This window comes from Pipistrellus hanaki, assembly GCF_964339955.1.
Source record: "Pipistrellus hanaki genome assembly, chromosome: 2".
Taxonomy (NCBI): Eukaryota; Metazoa; Chordata; class Mammalia; order Chiroptera; family Vespertilionidae; genus Pipistrellus; species Pipistrellus hanaki.
In genome coordinates this window covers 49,918,887-49,935,529 of record NC_140504.1, presented here as the reverse complement: position 1 = coordinate 49,935,529, position 16,643 = coordinate 49,918,887, and the positions used below count along the sequence as shown (strand labels likewise).

Genomic DNA, 16,643 nt, shown 5'->3' with positions numbered 1-16,643 from the left:
ATTATTAGGGGAAAGGCTTATTTGCCTTCTTGAGTAGGCCCTGAGCATTCCTGGTGGTAGGCTGGATTTAGATATCAAAAACCCACTTCCCCACACCATGGGTACAAGACAACTCAAACAAGTCTTGTAGTGCGAGGGCAGCTGCTGCCAGCCAAATCTCTGTCTTTTACCCGGGTCTGATTTGAGCTGGGCATGGGAAGTTAAACAGCCATGGGGGCAGGAGACTCCCTCAGCAGGGGTGAGGTTTCAGGCCCCTACAAAGTTGGGTGGGTGAGGGTCTGTGCCCCACCTCAGTTGACCCCCAAGTTCTCTCCTGATGGCCCCTCTTCAACTGTGCCTGTCTTAGGTTGTTTTTCCCCTGAGGAATCTTACACATCACTAGCTAACCAGCCATCCTCTGGGGCCAAGCAGGGTGATGTGAGATTCAGTTCTGTCTCCTTGGTAGCCTATGCCCCCGTGGCCTCCACGCCCAGCTCCTGCCTTAGGATCCCCTCACCTGCTGGTGGGGTAAATAATTTTTATTGATTTCAGAGAGGAAGGGAGAGGGAGAGAGATACATCAATGATGAGAGAGAATCATTGATTGGCTGCCTCCTGCACACTCCCTACTGAGGATTGAGCTCACAACCTGGGCAGGTGCCCTTGATCGGAATTGAACCCAGGACTTTTCAGTCTGCAGGCTGACGCTCTGTCCATTGAGCCAAACTGGCTAGGGCAAGGGACACTTTAGATATTAATTTTCTTCTTCCTCATATGACCCCAACAAACCTCTTCACTGAGATGGTCCTTGTTTGTCTTTCCCTGCAGTGATACTTACAGATTAAGTAGTTGTTATGGCTGGTGGAGGTAGAAGTGTAGAAAGGAATGGTCAGGTGAAGAGATTTTAGTTTAAAACTATAGATAAGCTACAGCCACATATCCAGATAGCAAAAATCAGAGAGAATGGCATGAAACTTAGTGTCTCTTTAGAGTTTTGAATTCACGGAGCCAAACTCTCGCTCCTCGGTACTTTGCATGCAGTTAGGATTTAAGGCTGCACATGTATGGCTTTAGTAATTGCTTTGTGATCCAAACAGATAGCCTTTCTGTAGGTGGGGTAGCAAAGAAAGTAGCAGTTTTCTACTCAAAGTGGCTTCACAACACACAAACACAAAATGGGACTTTTATTAAAGTTAATTTTAACTTAATATTGTCAGCAACTAGAAATTGAAATAATTGTATAAAATTAGATCAAGATATAGATAAATAAAAATAATTAGGTACCTTTTTCTCTATTTCTGAATTGTTATAATTTATTCTAACATAGTCTTTTCTTGCTTGAGATATATTATCCTATCACTTTTTAACTGGTTTTTAATGTTTATAATCACAGTCCTTTGATTGTGTGTTTATTGATTATTAGCCACTTTTATACCAGTCTACTTTAACCATAAAGCTTACCTTTATTTGGTCTTCGAGCATCTTTCACCAATTTTGGGATTGTTACAACTTTTTTTATATGCCAAGAATATGAAACATTTTTCAATTAGAAAACTATTTTTTCTTGTGATCCACATCCCAACATATTAAGGGGTTTAAGGGGAAAGCAATCAGAACAAGCCTCTCTCAAAAGTTTTATCTTTTTTGGACACATAGATTTCCAATTAGGAAAGTATAATACACAATTAATCTTTCTCTACTCCAGATTTCTTTGTTGCTTTCTGTTTCTTTTCATTTGTTCTGGCCTTTAATCAAGTTTATTGCTGGTATCAAATTCTTGCTAAAAATGTCATACTTTTTATTAGCCATCTTTTTGATCATGTCGAGGTTTACAGATCATGTCTAGAAGTTTCTTTTAAAAAAATATTTTTATTGATTTCAGAGAGGAAGGGAGAGGGAGAGAGATAGAAACATTAATGATGAGAGAGAATCATTGATTGGCTACCTCCTGCACATCCCTGGGCATATGCTCTTAACCAGAATTGAACTCAAGACCCTCAGTCTGCAGGCCAATGCTCTATCCACTGAGCCAAACCAGCTAGGGCTAGAGGTTTCTCCACTACACCCACCAGCCAATCAGAGTGAGTATGCAAATTAACCCAACAAAGATGGTAATTAATTTGCATACACAGGCACAGAGCAAAGACTGAAGACAGCATAGAAGGAAGCCAAGTGCTGCAGAAGGGAGCAAAGCGGTGGAGAAGGGAGGGAGCCGAGGCAGTGGAGATGGGAGGGAGTGAGGCAGCGAGGGAGGGAGTGAGGCAGCGGAGAAGGGAGCGAAACCTCTTCTCTGCTTCGCTCCAGCTGCAGGAAGCCCTATTCTTGCAGGAATCTTCCTGCAACAGGCCTCTAGTTAACTATAATGGGGGATAAAAAATAATGGGAAACTGGCTCCTAAGGAGCAGAGAGAACAGTAGAACACCCAGGAATAGCAGATAGAGGCAGCAGCCACTATCCCTACGACTGAGGTAGAGCACCGAGGTAGGAACAAATGTAGAAGGGGGTCATATCTCTAAGGCTGAGGTTCAGACCTCCTGGCTCACTGGATGGCAGAGAAGTTCTCTGAAGCTGCACAGCAGCCTGAGAGTGTGCCAGGGGATGCTGTCCACATGAGATGCCAGGCCAGCGCCCTCACCCGGAAATCACTCTCCGGGGTGCTAGCGAGGGCTTCCCCCAGGGAGGCACCGTGCCTCAGAACTTGGGGGGGTTGGGGGAAGTGGTTCTCGCTGTGAAGCTTCCTCAAGAGCTGCCAAGGGAAGCCTTTTATGGGAGGAAGTAGTACTAGTCGGACTAGGCTGCAAGGCGATGGGAAGGCTTGCTCACGCTGGGGAGAGTCCTAGGCAGCACAGGTGTCTGCCTAGAGGAGCACACAACTGGCAAGAGAAACCCCTTCCTCCTCCATTGTCCCTCTGGTGCCCTCTACTGACAAAGCATAACATTGCGCCAGCTAGCAAAAGAGGACTTTTACAAGTCCAGCTCACTATCATAACACAGACAAACAGAAGGACAGGTTTGCAGCTGAAAGGCAATAAATTGGTAATAGGTAAATATATATATAAAGAGGGAAGTTCATGAACTGTATTTTCTGACAAGTTTTTAAATTATATCCAATTCAAGCTAATCAGTTGCTTCTCCCTACCCTCCCTCTTTCAAATATTTTTTCTCCCTTTTATAACAAAACCAAAGTTTTAACCAGTTCTTCCCTGAGTATCCCTATTTCAGTATCTGGACGTGCAAAAATTCTTCTTATAATGTCATTATTTTTGTTGTTTGTTTATATTTATATATATATATATATATATATATATATATATATTTTAAACTTTTTCAGTCAGTAGTAATAGCCTTGTCCTATTCAAGCATCAGAAACATTTGAAATATGTTTTTGTAACTGAATTGATAAAAAGTTTCATAATTATGTTAACTTCCCCTCAGAAAGAAAGCTTCTCAGAATTCTTTCTAAAGTGTTTTCATTTGGGGTACATGTAATCCATCCAGATGAATAGCTTCCTCCTCTCTGTTTACCCCCTAATTATCTTAGACCCTTGTCTACTTTTATCCAAATACTTGACTAGTGTTCCAACCACATTACTTATTCATCTGCTTGGACTGACTAGAGAGTCAACAGGATGCAGCAGAAGCCCAGTACCAATAGGCCTTCACGGTACCTGACCAGTATCAGAAGTCATGTCCCTTATGATGTCAGGTGCTGCCTTTCCCCTCCACTCCTGGGGTAAGATCTGGACAGCCAGAACTCTATGGCCTTCCACACCCTTGGAAGTATTCATGATGAGCTAGGAAATCATTCACCTGTGATAGAAGGAGAAGGAGAGGGAGAAGGAGAAGGAGAAGGAGAAGGAGGGAAAGGAGAAGAGAAAGAAGAAGAAGGAGGAGGAGGAGGAAGAGAAGGAAGAGGAGCAGGAGGAAGAAGAGGAGGAGGAGCAGGAAGAAGAAGAAGAAGAAGAAGAAGAAGAAGAAGAAGAAGAAGAAGGAGGAGGAGGAGGAGGAGGAGGAGGAGGAGGAGGAGGAGGAGGAGGAGGAGGAGAAGAAGAAGAAGAAGAAGAAGGAGGAGAAGGAGAAATGTGATGAAGTATGAGTATAAAGAATTGCTGAATAGTTTTTATGAAGATGATGGTTTCTATAGCAATCATGAAATATCAATCACCTCTCCTCTGCTGTTTAATAGCCTGGCCATAAAGTAACAACATTAGTTAACTCTTTATTCATGGATATCTGCCTAAGAGCTCTCATTTTTCCTTTTTCATCACTGCCAAATAAGCTAAAGTTTGCTTTTTTGCTTTTAGTCAATTAATCATTTAGTTGGGAAATGGTTTCTAAAAACCTATTACATACAAAACACTCTGAGGATTTTTAAGGATAAGGCAAGATGTAAGCACAATCCAAGACAATGTAAGTGTTAGTTACATATAAATGGTACAAACCAAATGGTCCATGAAAGTTTGCTATGTCTAGTATTTTTTTCTCCTTCATTAGCACTATTTAGAATGGAATAGACAACTAGCAGCATATTGGGATCTGGATTTTGATAGTGCAAATTCAGGCAGATAATTATGATATATGTGAACTTATTCATTAAATAAAATAAAATTTGTTGTTTAATAATAAAAAATGCTGTTTCTTTTTTTTCTTTTTTTTGTGTTAAAAATGCTGTTTCTTTCTTGAGTTTTACTATGCTTAGAAAGCATTTAAAAATTGACAGATTTTAATTCTGTTCTCTTGTATTTATAGCTTTGAAGACATTACTTTGTTAGGAATATTATTTAAATACAATATATACTTGTATACAGAGCCTGTGTTAAGTGTTTTAGGGCCAAACAGAAGAATTAGATACAGTCTCGTTTTCTCACATGATACATGCAAAAAATATATAGAGAGGAAATGTGGAGAACAATTGAGCTACTCATAGCCAAGTGCAGAGTGATGTCATGTGAGCTCTACTGAGAGGCTTGAATGCAGTAGATTGATCATTGTGTAGGTTTAATCAGGAAAAGAAGCTCTTTTCATTGGGCATCAAAGGAAATGATGCATTAGATTTATCTGAACAGCCTTGTTTTCATGACTGAATAGATTCCATTTGCCTTTCTTGGACATGACTGCTATATTTCACATTCCTCCCCATTAAAGTGTTTGGGTAGATGAGGTCTCTGGAGGTCCAGACATATCATTATTAGAAACCCTCTTCAACATCCTTTATCAGAAATATGTGATGAAAAGTCTGCTGTAGTTTTCTGTAATTATGCCTAAAGATCATGTTGAATGACAGCTTTGTGCAAATTTGTTGCCTTTCAAGCATCTCCGGGGAGTTGCCAAGCCTCAGGGAAATTCTCTTCTTCCCTGAGACATTCTTTACTGCCCGACAGGAAGGAAACCTTTCCGTGAAGCTTTTCTTAAGGATACGGAAAGGCTTCTCACATTCAGAGTTAATAGTAATAGTGAGCAGATGTTAGGAGAAAAGTTCCAATTCCATATACATTTAATGAGCAACTTCTGTGATCCACGTTGTGTATTAGATATTGATTCTGTTACGGAAAAGAGCTACATAGAGCGCTTGCCTCTGCGAGTTTATTATTTAAGAGGGCTTGACCTAGAGAATGAGGGAGAGAGTGGAGGAATTTGTTTCATCTTTCTGCTTGGTATTGGGTGTGTCCCTGTGTGCCTTAGGGTGCTTCCTTTTCTTGTTCGCTGTCTTGCACGGAGTCCGAGTTTGTTATTTCACCTGGATTTGTAGCCACTTTGACCTTCTCAGTGCTATGCTTACTGTCACTAACTCAGCCTGGTTGTGACTTGAACAGAGTCAAACTATGAATTATGTGCAGAGCTTCACCTGGACTTGCTGCTTATTATCCCGCATAGAGTATAGACCTAGATGCCACCCTGAGTGCTTAGCTGCAGTAGCTTGGAAAGGTTTCCGTTATTATCCCTTACTCCCCTCATCTCTGATTTCTCTTTAGATGCTGACATCAGAAGGAGCACAGCCTCAAACAACAAACTCTTGATTTCCTCCTCCCAGGCCTTGTAAGTACTTTAAAAATAAAATAAAATCAAATCATTGTTCATTTATTTTGTTTTTTAGGTTTCACGTATAAGTAAAATCATATGGTATTTGCCTTTCAATGTCTGACTTGTTTTATTTAGCACAATACCCTGTAGGATGTCCAAGCTGTTGCAAATGGTTAGATTTCATTCTTTTTTTTTTTAATGGCTGAGCAATATTCCATTGTATATACGTATCACAACTTTTTCTTATCCACTCATCTACTGATGGGCACTTGGATTGCTTCTATATCTTGGCTATTGTAAATAACACAACGGTGAACATAAGGGTGCATAAATCCTTTCGGATTAGTGTTTTAGGTTTCTTCAGATACATACTCAGAAGTGAATTTGTTAGGTCTAAGAAGTACAAATTGGTAGTTCTAAAATAGGGGATGTAAAATACAGCACAAGGAGTGTAGTCAATAATATTGTAGTAACTATGGGTGGTGCTAGGTAGGTAATTAAAATATCAGGGGATCACTTTTCATGTATAAGATTATCTAACCACGATGCTGAATATCTGAAACTAATACAAAATGATGTTGACTGTAAACTGTGATTGAAAAAAATAAATAAACCTTAGGGTATCTAAACAAACCCGGTTCTTGGCATGAGGATGGGAAAGACCATGGATGAAGCCATCCACATTCACAAAGAGGCAAGGTTACGTGACGGGCCTGCCTGACTGATGGTGGGAAGCCAAGAGAGCAGAAGATCAATGGTTCCAGCAGGGTGGGCTCTGGTGGAGGCAGAGCTCGCTGTATGGGTTGTTCCTTCTTTCCTAACAGATCATACCAGAGGCCCCCAGAAGACTGGGCCTCCAAATTGAAAAGAGTGATCATGATTTCCGACTGTGAAATCAAATTGGACAGGTTCTACATTGTAGTAGCTCATTTGGGAGTAACAATAGCTCTTTATATCCCACAAAGCAATTTACTCACTTTATTTTGAAACAGGCATTATTATCCCCATTTTGCGGTAAAGAAACTGAAGTATAGAGAAACTGAAGTGAGAAACAGAATTCTTAACGAGCAGTGCCGTGCATTGCAGACAAATGGGATATGAGCCTAAGTCTCAGGACTCTAAGACCAGTGTATTTTCCACTAAACACATGTGTCTAAAGATGACAGGAAAAGAAGCTCGCAGACTGGGATTGCTGTGGGTGTTCTCTCCGCTCAGAGGTCACTGGGTGTGGTAGCAGGTCCCGAAAGGAAGGCTCCATCTTCCTGTCTTTTCTCCATGCTCAGCCTTCCTTGATTCTTTTCTTTCCAGCTCCCACTGCTTTCTCCACTCCACGTCCGCCGAGGCAGTAGCCATGGGGCTCCTGAAGCAATTTGAGGGGATGCAGCTCCCAGCCGCCTCAGAGCTCGAGTGGCTAGTTCCAGAGCATGATGCCCCTCAGAAGGTAGGTTCTTCAGCTCTTTCTTCACCGTCTGTCCTTTCTGATATTGTTCTATTTTGTCACATGTCCCCAATCTAGAATGAGCCTATGTGTTTCCTTCCTTACTCACAGAAGCCATTCTTACAAATTTGTTGAAAGAATGAATGGATGAATGAAGGTTTACCTAGGTTTCCCCTAGCAATTGTCAAAACAAATAATGGCGCCCTAATCAGTTTGGCTCAGTGAATAGAGCGTTGGGTTGCAGACTCAAGGGTCCCAGGTTCAATTCTGGCCAAGGGCACATGTCGGGGTTGCAGGCTCGATCCCCAGTAGAAACCGTGAGACACCAGAAGGCAGCTGATCAATGATTCTCTCATCACTGATGTTTCTATCTCTCCTCTCCCTCTTCCTTCCTCTCTGAAATCAATAAAGAAATACATTTAAAGAAAAAGTAAACTCAAATTAAAAACAACAATAACAACAAAAAAAAAACAGCCGAAACCGATTTGGCTCAGTGGATAGAGCATTGGTTTGTGGACTGAAGGGTCCCAGGTTTGATTCTGGTCAAGGGTATGTACCTTGGTTGCGGGCACATCCCAGTAGGGGGTGTGCAGGAGGCAGCTGGTCATTGTTTCTCTCTCATCGATATTTCTAGCTCTCTATCCTTCTCTCCCTTCCTCTCTGTAAAAATCAATAAAATATATTAAAACAAAACAAAACACACACACACACACACACACACACAAAAAAAAAAAAAAAAAAAACACACACACACATACAAACAAACAAAACAAAACAAAAAAACCAAACAAACATAATGGCTCCTCCACTGTCCTATTCCACATGACTACTGACTAGACCCAGAGGCAGACCTCCTGTGTGTGACCATTTTTGAGAGACGTGAGAAAGCGAATTTTTCAGATTCTCTTTGTTCTGCAGTTGAGTAAGGCATGAAGCACCCTGGAACACAGGAGTCCCGGGGTGGGTCTGGGATAGCATCAGCAGTGGGTGTTCCCACGCTGGGATGCCGCTCCTGTTCCTTTTGCTTCTTGGAACCAAGGCTCTTACTTCCAGTAGCCTGGTGTCTCACGGTTTCAAGGTTCCCTGAAGCTCTTACCTACGATCTTCCTGAAATCTTTCATTGACTGTGCTTCTTTCATGGCCAGAAGGTTCAAGCATCTGTGTTCCCTCAACTGTTTATGTTCGATCACCCTGTGCTTTTCTCCTGCAGCTCCTGCCCATCCCTGACTCACTGCCCATCTCACCAGATGATGGGCAGCATGCTGACATCTACAAACTGCGTATCCGTGTCCGTGGCAACCTGGAGTGGGCCCCACCCCGGCCTCAGATAATTTTTAATGTTCATCCAGCCCCAACGTGAGTAGCCAGAGACTGTGTCCCCTAAAAAAGATACATTCTCTTTGGATTGCCAGGGCTGTCTCTTCAACCTCCTATCTCTGCATCTAACTTTACCTCTCACACAGTTCTAACAGGCAGCGGGAGAGGATTTCCATCTTGGGAGTCTTACTCAATTCTACCATTCCTTCACAGAGCAACCTGGAAGTTAGCATTTTATCCTTGGATGATTGCTTTTCTTTTCTAGTGTTCTCTCTTCTTTACTACTTCTCATCTCTTACATTTGTACAGAAAGGGTGGTTCATTATTGAGGAGCATTATTGCCTAGACCTAAATTCTTTTAATCCTTGGTTTTAATCGGTTCTCCCAATGGGTTCCGTTTGTCTAATTCTAAAAAAAAAAATCGGTGAATGCTCCCCCATTCCCAGCCTTAACAAGAGCCCTGTGTGTGCACCCTCATCCTTTTCATCTCGGAGGCCTCATGCTGCTGGTATCTGCTAATCCGCTGCCTTCCCCTTTCCGCAGGAGGAAGATTGCCGTGGCCAAGCAGAATTACCGCTGTGCGGGATGTGGCATCCGGACAGAACCTGGTGAGTATCTTCTCTGGCTCCAAAGGCTTTACCCTTTCACTCATTCGGGCAGGGAGATCTGGTCAGGGAGGTAATAAGAGGAGGTGACAGACAGAATTGGGAAAAGGAGGAAAGGGGCCCGGAGGGGAAGGGATAGGACCAGGCAAGAACACTGGCAGTCAGAGGGGAGTTACGTCTAGGAGCACCTCGCCAGGGGTGTACACCAGAGAAAAATTGGTACTTCTGACCAGGTTCTTGGAGGATACCAACGCTGGCAGCGTTTGTTTTCTGAGGTGCCTCCAGGATGGTACGCAGAAGCCACAGGCCCCACCACTTAGGTTGCTGCCAACTCTGGGAGCTTGAGCAGAGGTGGCTGGAGCCCCCTGTCCATTCCTCCTGCTCTTCACCAGCTTCTATAGAAGGGAAAGACCCATCTCACCTTCTGACTTCCTGGTTTTTCTAGATTATATCAAGCGGCTGCGGTACTGTGAGTACTTGGGCAAGTACTTCTGTCAGTGCTGCCACGAGAACGCCCAGATGGCTATCCCCAGCCGGGTTCTGCGCAAGTGGGACTTCAGCAAGTATTATGTCAGCAATTTCTCCAAGGACCTGCTCCTTAAGATCTGGAACGATCCTCTCTTCAATGTGCAGGACATCAACAGCGCCCTCTACAGGAAGGTCAAGCTGCTCAACCAAGTTCGGGTAAGACCCGTGAAAAAGGTCACATCATAGATTACCCTTCACATCTCCCTGTGTTTGTACAGACTTTCCCAAGATCACCATGCTTCTCTTTGTCACCGTGTCGTTTCTGTCACATCTCACCGTTCATACTGTCTCTGTGTACTTCCTGTTGCCATTTCCCAGGCGTCTATCTAGTTAGAATCCGAAACCTGCCAGGGAAGCTCTGAAGCTATAGATAGCACTCAGTGGCAACAGCAGGATGTCTCCCTTCTCTGACAATATTGTGAGTGGAGAATAGGGTCTCAGATGGGAAATTTGAATTCTGGATTTCTTAGCGGCTCCTGACTGTGTATGTGATGTGGGAGACTGATCCAACAGAGGGGCCATTGGGAGGTCGCTCTGAAGTGAGCTGTTAAGTTACAGGTATAGAGAACGGTCGGACTCTCAGGGTTTAAAGGTTCTGATCTAATGGTTGTTTCTCTTCTCTTCATACCCTTTCTTACCCCCACCCACCACCGCCACATCTGCCTCCTCAGCTGCTGCGGATCCAGCTGTATCACATGAAGAACATGTTCAAGACATGCCGATTGGCCAAAGAGTAAGTCTTGCATGGAGGCCTCTGGCTGAGGTAATGTCTCTGAGAGAAACATGTCCCAGCAGTTGGCCCTTGTTGTGTGTAGAAGGACGGTAGGTGGATGTTGCAGGAAACTCCAGAAAAGGTAAATGAGAACCAGTCGCTGTCTGTATTCTCACTGGAAGGGGAAATCTTGTGGTGATTCTCTCCAGGGCAGGCCCACCACTTTTTGCAAGCTGTCATTAATCCCAAGCAAAAGGGTATCAAAATTCATTTCTGCCATCCAGACACCTGGGAGTGTGGGAAGGTGGGGGTGGCCTGGAGCCCGTAGGCTGGCTGAGTGTTGCCCACGTCTTCACCTCTGCCTGGACCCCTTCCCTTCCCTTATCCTGCTTATGGACAGAGATCCTTCTACTCTGGTGTTCACTGTCTGCTCCCGCATGCGCCCCTTCCCTCCTGTAGCCTTCTGGATTCCTTTGACGCAGTTCCAGGCCACCTGACGGAGGATCTCCACCTGTACTCGCTGAATGACCTCACGGCAACCAGGAAGGGGGAGCTGGGGCCCCGGCTTGCTGAGCTCGCCAGGGCGGGGGCTGCCCACGTGGAGCGATGCATGGTAAGAAGGTCTCACTTGAGTGTGTGGCTGGACCCTCGCCCAGGGATACAGGTTGTGGGGTGGACCCGGGGTTCTTGCCATTTAGTTCCAGGAAGTTGAAATGGTCTGTCAACTCTGAGAGGGAAACTGGACAGGATTGCTTGTCCCTAGGATGAATAGCTAAATCATCCAGATGGAAAGAATCAAGAATTAGGAGAGAATTTGGTGCTGGCATTGCCCCTGAGTAACTGGGCAGTTCTAAGCAGACCTTCACCAGAGAATTGCCACAGTGTGGGAGGAGAACCTTGGTCATTTGCAGAGATCCTGTGTGTCAAGGGTAATTGGAAAGATGTAGCTATAATGTGACTCAAGGCTGGGTGTTATTTTGGAGAAATATTCTTGCCTTCACATTTTAACTTAATTGGCTAGTTCCTATCTATATATATAAAAGCCTAATATGCTAAGTGTCTGACCGTTCGACTGTCTGACCAGTTGCTATGACATGCACTGACTACCAGGGGGCAGATGCTCCTACTGGTAGGTTAGCTTGCTGCTGGGGTCCGGCCAATTGGGATTGGGTTTGACAGGCCAATCACGCCCTGGAGCCCTCCCACAGTCCCTCCCTAGCCCCAATCGGTACTGAGTAAGATGGCCGGACAGGCCTGTAGCCCTCCATGGTCCCTCCCTGACCCCAATCATGCACCAGTGGGGTCTCTTGGCCTGGCCTGTGCCCTCTTGCAATCTGGGACCCTTCGGGGGATGTTGGAGGGCTAGTTTCAGCCCAATCCCCGCAGGCCAGGCCAAGGGACCCCACCAATGCATGAATCTGTGCATAGGGCCTCTAGTTTCAAGATAAAATCATTACCCACACTGGAATTTTGACTTTAGGAAGCCTGTTAGGCATTTTTCTCCTTTTCACTGGGAGCCATACTCATGGGTGGAGTTTCTGAAACTCGTGCCTCTCATCTCCACCTTGAAGTTTTGTCTAAACTGCCCAGCTTGGTCCTAGCTTTCCTGTCAAACTTCCGAGTCTAGCGCGGGTCTCTTTCCTGAAAGTGGGAAAACACTGAGAGCCCATTTAAATCTCATATTTTCCCCACTCTTCTTATGCCAATTCCTCAGGTTCTGTCCCTCATTTTGCCACCTGTTCCTTTCCTCCCCAGCTCTGCCAAGCCAAGGGCTTCATCTGCGAGTTCTGTCAGAATGAGGATGACGTCATCTTCCCTTTCGAGCTCCATAAATGCCGGACCTGTGAAGGTGAGGGCTGGCGCCAGGTGTGGGGTGGGCAGATACGTCTGAACACAAAGCTAATGCGCTTCCCTCCAGCCACCCCGACCAGTAAGCGTCTGGCCTGACTCGGCAGCTCCCTGCATTGACCGCAGGCACCCCGGGCCATGAGGTGGGAAAAGGGGATAGCGGCATCTCACGCCCAGCCCGCGATAATACAGCCTGTGCTCTCCTCTGTCACCTTTCCACCCCGCACAGAATGCAAAGCGTGTTACCATAAAGCTTGCTTCAAGTGTGGGAGCTGTCCGCGGTGTGAGCGGCTGCAGGCCCGGCGGGAGCTGCTGGCCAAGCAGAGCCTGGAGTCCTACACGTCAGACTGCGAGGAGGAGCCCGCGGAAGCGCTGGCCGTGGAGGCCGCCATCCTGGAGGCCACCTGAAGAGCGCGCCACGCCCTGGGCCCCGGGGCGAGGGCCACCCAACGCAGAGCTGAGCCGCCCTTTTAAGGACTTGCCCCACTTTTTTTTTATTTTTATTATTATCATTATCATTTTTTAATGACTTGTCTCATGTCCGTAGAGAGCCAGCCTTGGTTGGGTTGGTGGGGTCCAGTCCGCTGTAACACATTGTGGGTATCAGGAATTCCCATCAGAACTGACACATGGGTCCCGGAGGGAAGCTTGCAGGGCCTCTGCCAGGGGAATGGACAGTGGAACCCACTTCTCTGACATCCATGGCCTCCTTCCCTTGGACCAGATCTGGTTGCCGCTGCATCTCAAATGTCATTTCCAGTTTCATTTTGTTTGTGTTCTGGAGCCTCCGAGCCAGGCCTGTCTCAACCAACTCACTTCTCCTTTGCTGCTGAAACAGGCGGGAGCTCTCTCCCTCCCAGTCCTGGAAGTAGGGCAGGCCATGCCCTGAGGAGAAGCGGCAGAGGCCGGACAGCATCGTGGACACTCTGTCCAGCTTACTCCACTACTTTTGAGGCCATGGAGACGGCATTATCACTCCCCTGGAGCCCAGAGGCCTCACAGAGGCAGCCATGGCCTCCTCGCTTGAAGTCTTAAGTGCAGGTGATGTAACCGCTCACGGACTTCCTTTATCTACCCTGATGGGCTTGAAGCGAAGAACAGAACTAATACTTCAGCCGGGCCCATTGATAATCTTACTCCAAGCATCAGTGAGGCCGATGAAGGAGAATTCATTCTGTCAGAGGAGCTGTCGGTCTCCTCTTAGGTGATAGGGTCCCTACCTCTGGTGCAGGTCTGATTTTTCAAGCTCAGACAAGTCCCCAAGGCCATCCTAAACGGAGGACAGAAACCCCATCCGCCATCTCATCTGGTGGGTTTCTTGCCGCTGCATCCTCTCTCAGGTGGTCATTGTGATTCTGGGTAAAAGTAGGGCCCAACTCCGTTCTCTCTTTCCCCGTCCTGTGACAGAGCTGGGACTCTCCCTGGTGGCTGATCTCTTGCCTTAGTTCTTTCTTGTCAAAGTTGGGAAAAGCTTCCTGCAATTAGCGGTGTTAAGAGAACTTGGACAATTTGTGTTTGTGAGTATGAGTCTTTACATCAATTATGCACTTAACTTTAGCTTGGTGACAGTTGTATGTTTATGATCCCTTTCATATTACTAATTTTAACACACACACACACACCCCTTTTTTTAATGTGTGTTTGATGGGAGGGGTTTCTGACGGGACCATGTGTGTTTGTGGTTGTTCTTAAGTTGCTGAAGCTCCCGACCTGTTTCTGAAACACTGGTTAGGGCCGCTGCTCCGAGGGCCGGCAGCTCCGTGACCTAAAACCCACAGCATTTTTGTTCTGGGACTGACCGCTTCCCGTGTCCCTGTCTTTCCATAGTCGCTTGCTAGTCGGGAAAACTTGGCGTGTGTGCCGCCCCGGGAAGCTGGACAGAAAGTTGCACACAGTTGGTGGAAGCTGATAAGTGCCTGAGCTGGAGGCAACCAGGAGTCTCACGGGAAGTAGCAGGGACTGTACGGTAACCATCGGGGCAATGGGGGCCAAGACGTATGCACCAGTGGCGTTGGTCCCTCTGCCTCAAGCTTGGAAGACCCTGAGGCTGTTCTCCCTTCAACTCGTGGAGGAGCCTCTGAAAGCCAAGGCCTCCAGACCAGCCCTGTTTCGAAGGACTGACCAGCAGCTCTCTTGTCCTTCACAGAGTTTGGGAAACGAGCCCATAAAACTCAAGGCTCACGAAGCCCGAGATTCCGATTGAGGGGTTTGTAAAAAGGGCGAGCTCCGCTTCCAATTCTGGTTGACAGGACAAATCCAGCTCCTCATTCCACGTCACTACACTGGAGGAGAGGCGTCCTCTCCTTTCTGCGCTGCCTGTTTCATATTCGCATAGGATCAGAGGACGGAGAATGCTGACACTGGTTCCAAAGCCGGTTCCAAAGCCGAGCTCAGCAGCCTCACCTGCTGCTGGGTTCTCGCCTATCCCCTTCACCTCCCCGCCCCGTCCCGTTAGGTTGCGTCTCTGTTTTAGTGACCCTGACGCTCTGCTGTCATCACTGTCCAAAGACCCACTTATTTATTTATTGGAGAGTGAGGGAGAGAGGGGAAGGAGGGTGGGATATTTTGAAAGCACTTTGCAACTAACCAGTATCTGAGAGTCCCGCTCTTGCGGGGAGACGCTTTGAATGCACTGAAGAGAGTTCCTTCTGAATGAAATGGGAGGGAGGAAGTATTCTTTTCTGTAAATAAAGGGGAAAACGTTTGCTTACTAGGTGGAGACGAGATTCAAGGCACAGCAGAAGAGTGGAAGGCAATTATTTTCCACTTACATGAAGCTGCAATTGACTTTCTCCTCTAATTCTTTAGAGCTTTTTGTTAAATTAACATAAAAGGAGCAAGAGTCTAAATGGAGATGTTCTGTGTATACAGCTCATGTTCTGAACTGGATTCCTACTTACTGTAATTCACACGTACCTAACAGCTCATTGTCCTCTTTAATAAACTAAGGAAACAAAGATCTGCCTTTTATTTGCCTGCCTCAACTCTCAGGAAATGGTCGTCAAGTATGGACATCTACTGTAAGGAGGGCGCATCTGAAACTTCAGGCGCTGTCTGTGAGAATGCCAGGAACCTGGATCTTCCAGGTCAGGAAAAGGGGGTTCGATGCTTCGTCACTGACTTGCTAGGGGACTTTGCACAGATCATGTCGCCTCTCCAGATTTCTGTTTCTTTGTGTGGCACATAGTCCTTCCCAGTGTACGGCTGTGCCCGCTGTCCATCCCCGTGCCGTAACTGTCACTTATGGTGAGGCATGTCTTCCTCTCCACAACATCTTAGGCCAGGGGTGGGGAACCTATTTTCTGCCAAGGGCCATTTGAATATTTACAACATCATTTGAGGGCCATACAAAATTAGCCTGCTATATTTGGTCAAACTTTTAATTAACTCACCCCTAATGCCTTGGCAGGGCCAGACCAAATGATGTTCTCCACTCCTGTCTTAGGAGCCTTAGTCCCCACTTCCATTGACAGCTGGCTCTGAGTTTCTCCTTGTGGCCCATGGAGCTCCAGCTCCACCCTGCAGCTTTCTGAGCATGTTCCCCTGCACGACCCTTACTCACCTCCAACCAAAAGAGCCTCAAAGGAACACTCAAATCTGAGATGAATATGAAACATCCTTTTTCCCCAAACCTAATCATTATTCACCCGTTTCTAAGTTTACTTGTCTTCGACCCCTCCCTCTCTGAGTCAGGTGGCATGTTGGGCTAGTAAATACTATCTCCTTCCTACTACCCATCATTAAGTTCAATTGATATCCCTCTCTCTCTCTCTCTCTCTCTCTCTCTCTCTCTCTCTCTCTCTCGCTTAAATGTATTTTATTGATTTTTTACAGAGAGGAAGGGAAAGGGATAGAGAGTTAGAAACATCAAGGAGAGAGAAACATCAATCAGCTGCCTCCTGCACACTCCCTACTGGGGATGTGCTTGCAACCAAGGTACATGCCCTTGACCGGAATCGAACCTAGAACCCTTCAGTCCACAGGCCGACGCTCTATCCACTGAGCCAAACTGGTTAGAGCTGACTTCTCTCTTTAAATTAAATCTATCTCATTCCTTTTCTACCACTAGCACACAAATCAGGTTCTTTTCTTACATCTCAACCATCTCCAGCCATGCCAGTCTTTTCCTATTGAATCAGCCATCAACTATTTGGGAACCTGTTGCCCTCCACAGTGTGGATGAAGAGTGGGAGGAC

General features: G+C 46.0%; 1 protein-coding gene across 8 annotated transcripts in view; it reads left to right on the top strand.

Annotated features, from left to right (window-relative positions):
* RUBCN (rubicon autophagy regulator) overlaps positions 1-15,404 on the top strand; it is a 68,108-nt gene extending 52,704 nt beyond the window's left edge. For all 8 annotated transcript variants that reach the window (XM_084871548.1, XM_084871546.1, XM_084871545.1 and 5 more), the window contains 9 exons: positions 5,951-6,014; positions 7,308-7,440; positions 8,648-8,793; positions 9,298-9,362; positions 9,805-10,043; positions 10,559-10,620; positions 11,059-11,212; positions 12,355-12,448; positions 12,677-15,404. In XM_084871548.1, the coding sequence (XP_084727674.1) occupies positions 5,951-6,014; positions 7,308-7,440; positions 8,648-8,793; positions 9,298-9,362; positions 9,805-10,043; positions 10,559-10,620; positions 11,059-11,212; positions 12,355-12,448; positions 12,677-12,855 (1,136 nt within the window). In that variant the 3' untranslated portion in view covers positions 12,856-15,404. The remainder of the gene's footprint in view (positions 1-5,950; positions 6,015-7,307; positions 7,441-8,647; positions 8,794-9,297; positions 9,363-9,804; positions 10,044-10,558; positions 10,621-11,058; positions 11,213-12,354; positions 12,449-12,676) is intronic.
* Positions 15,405-16,643: the final 1,239 nt, after the last annotated feature.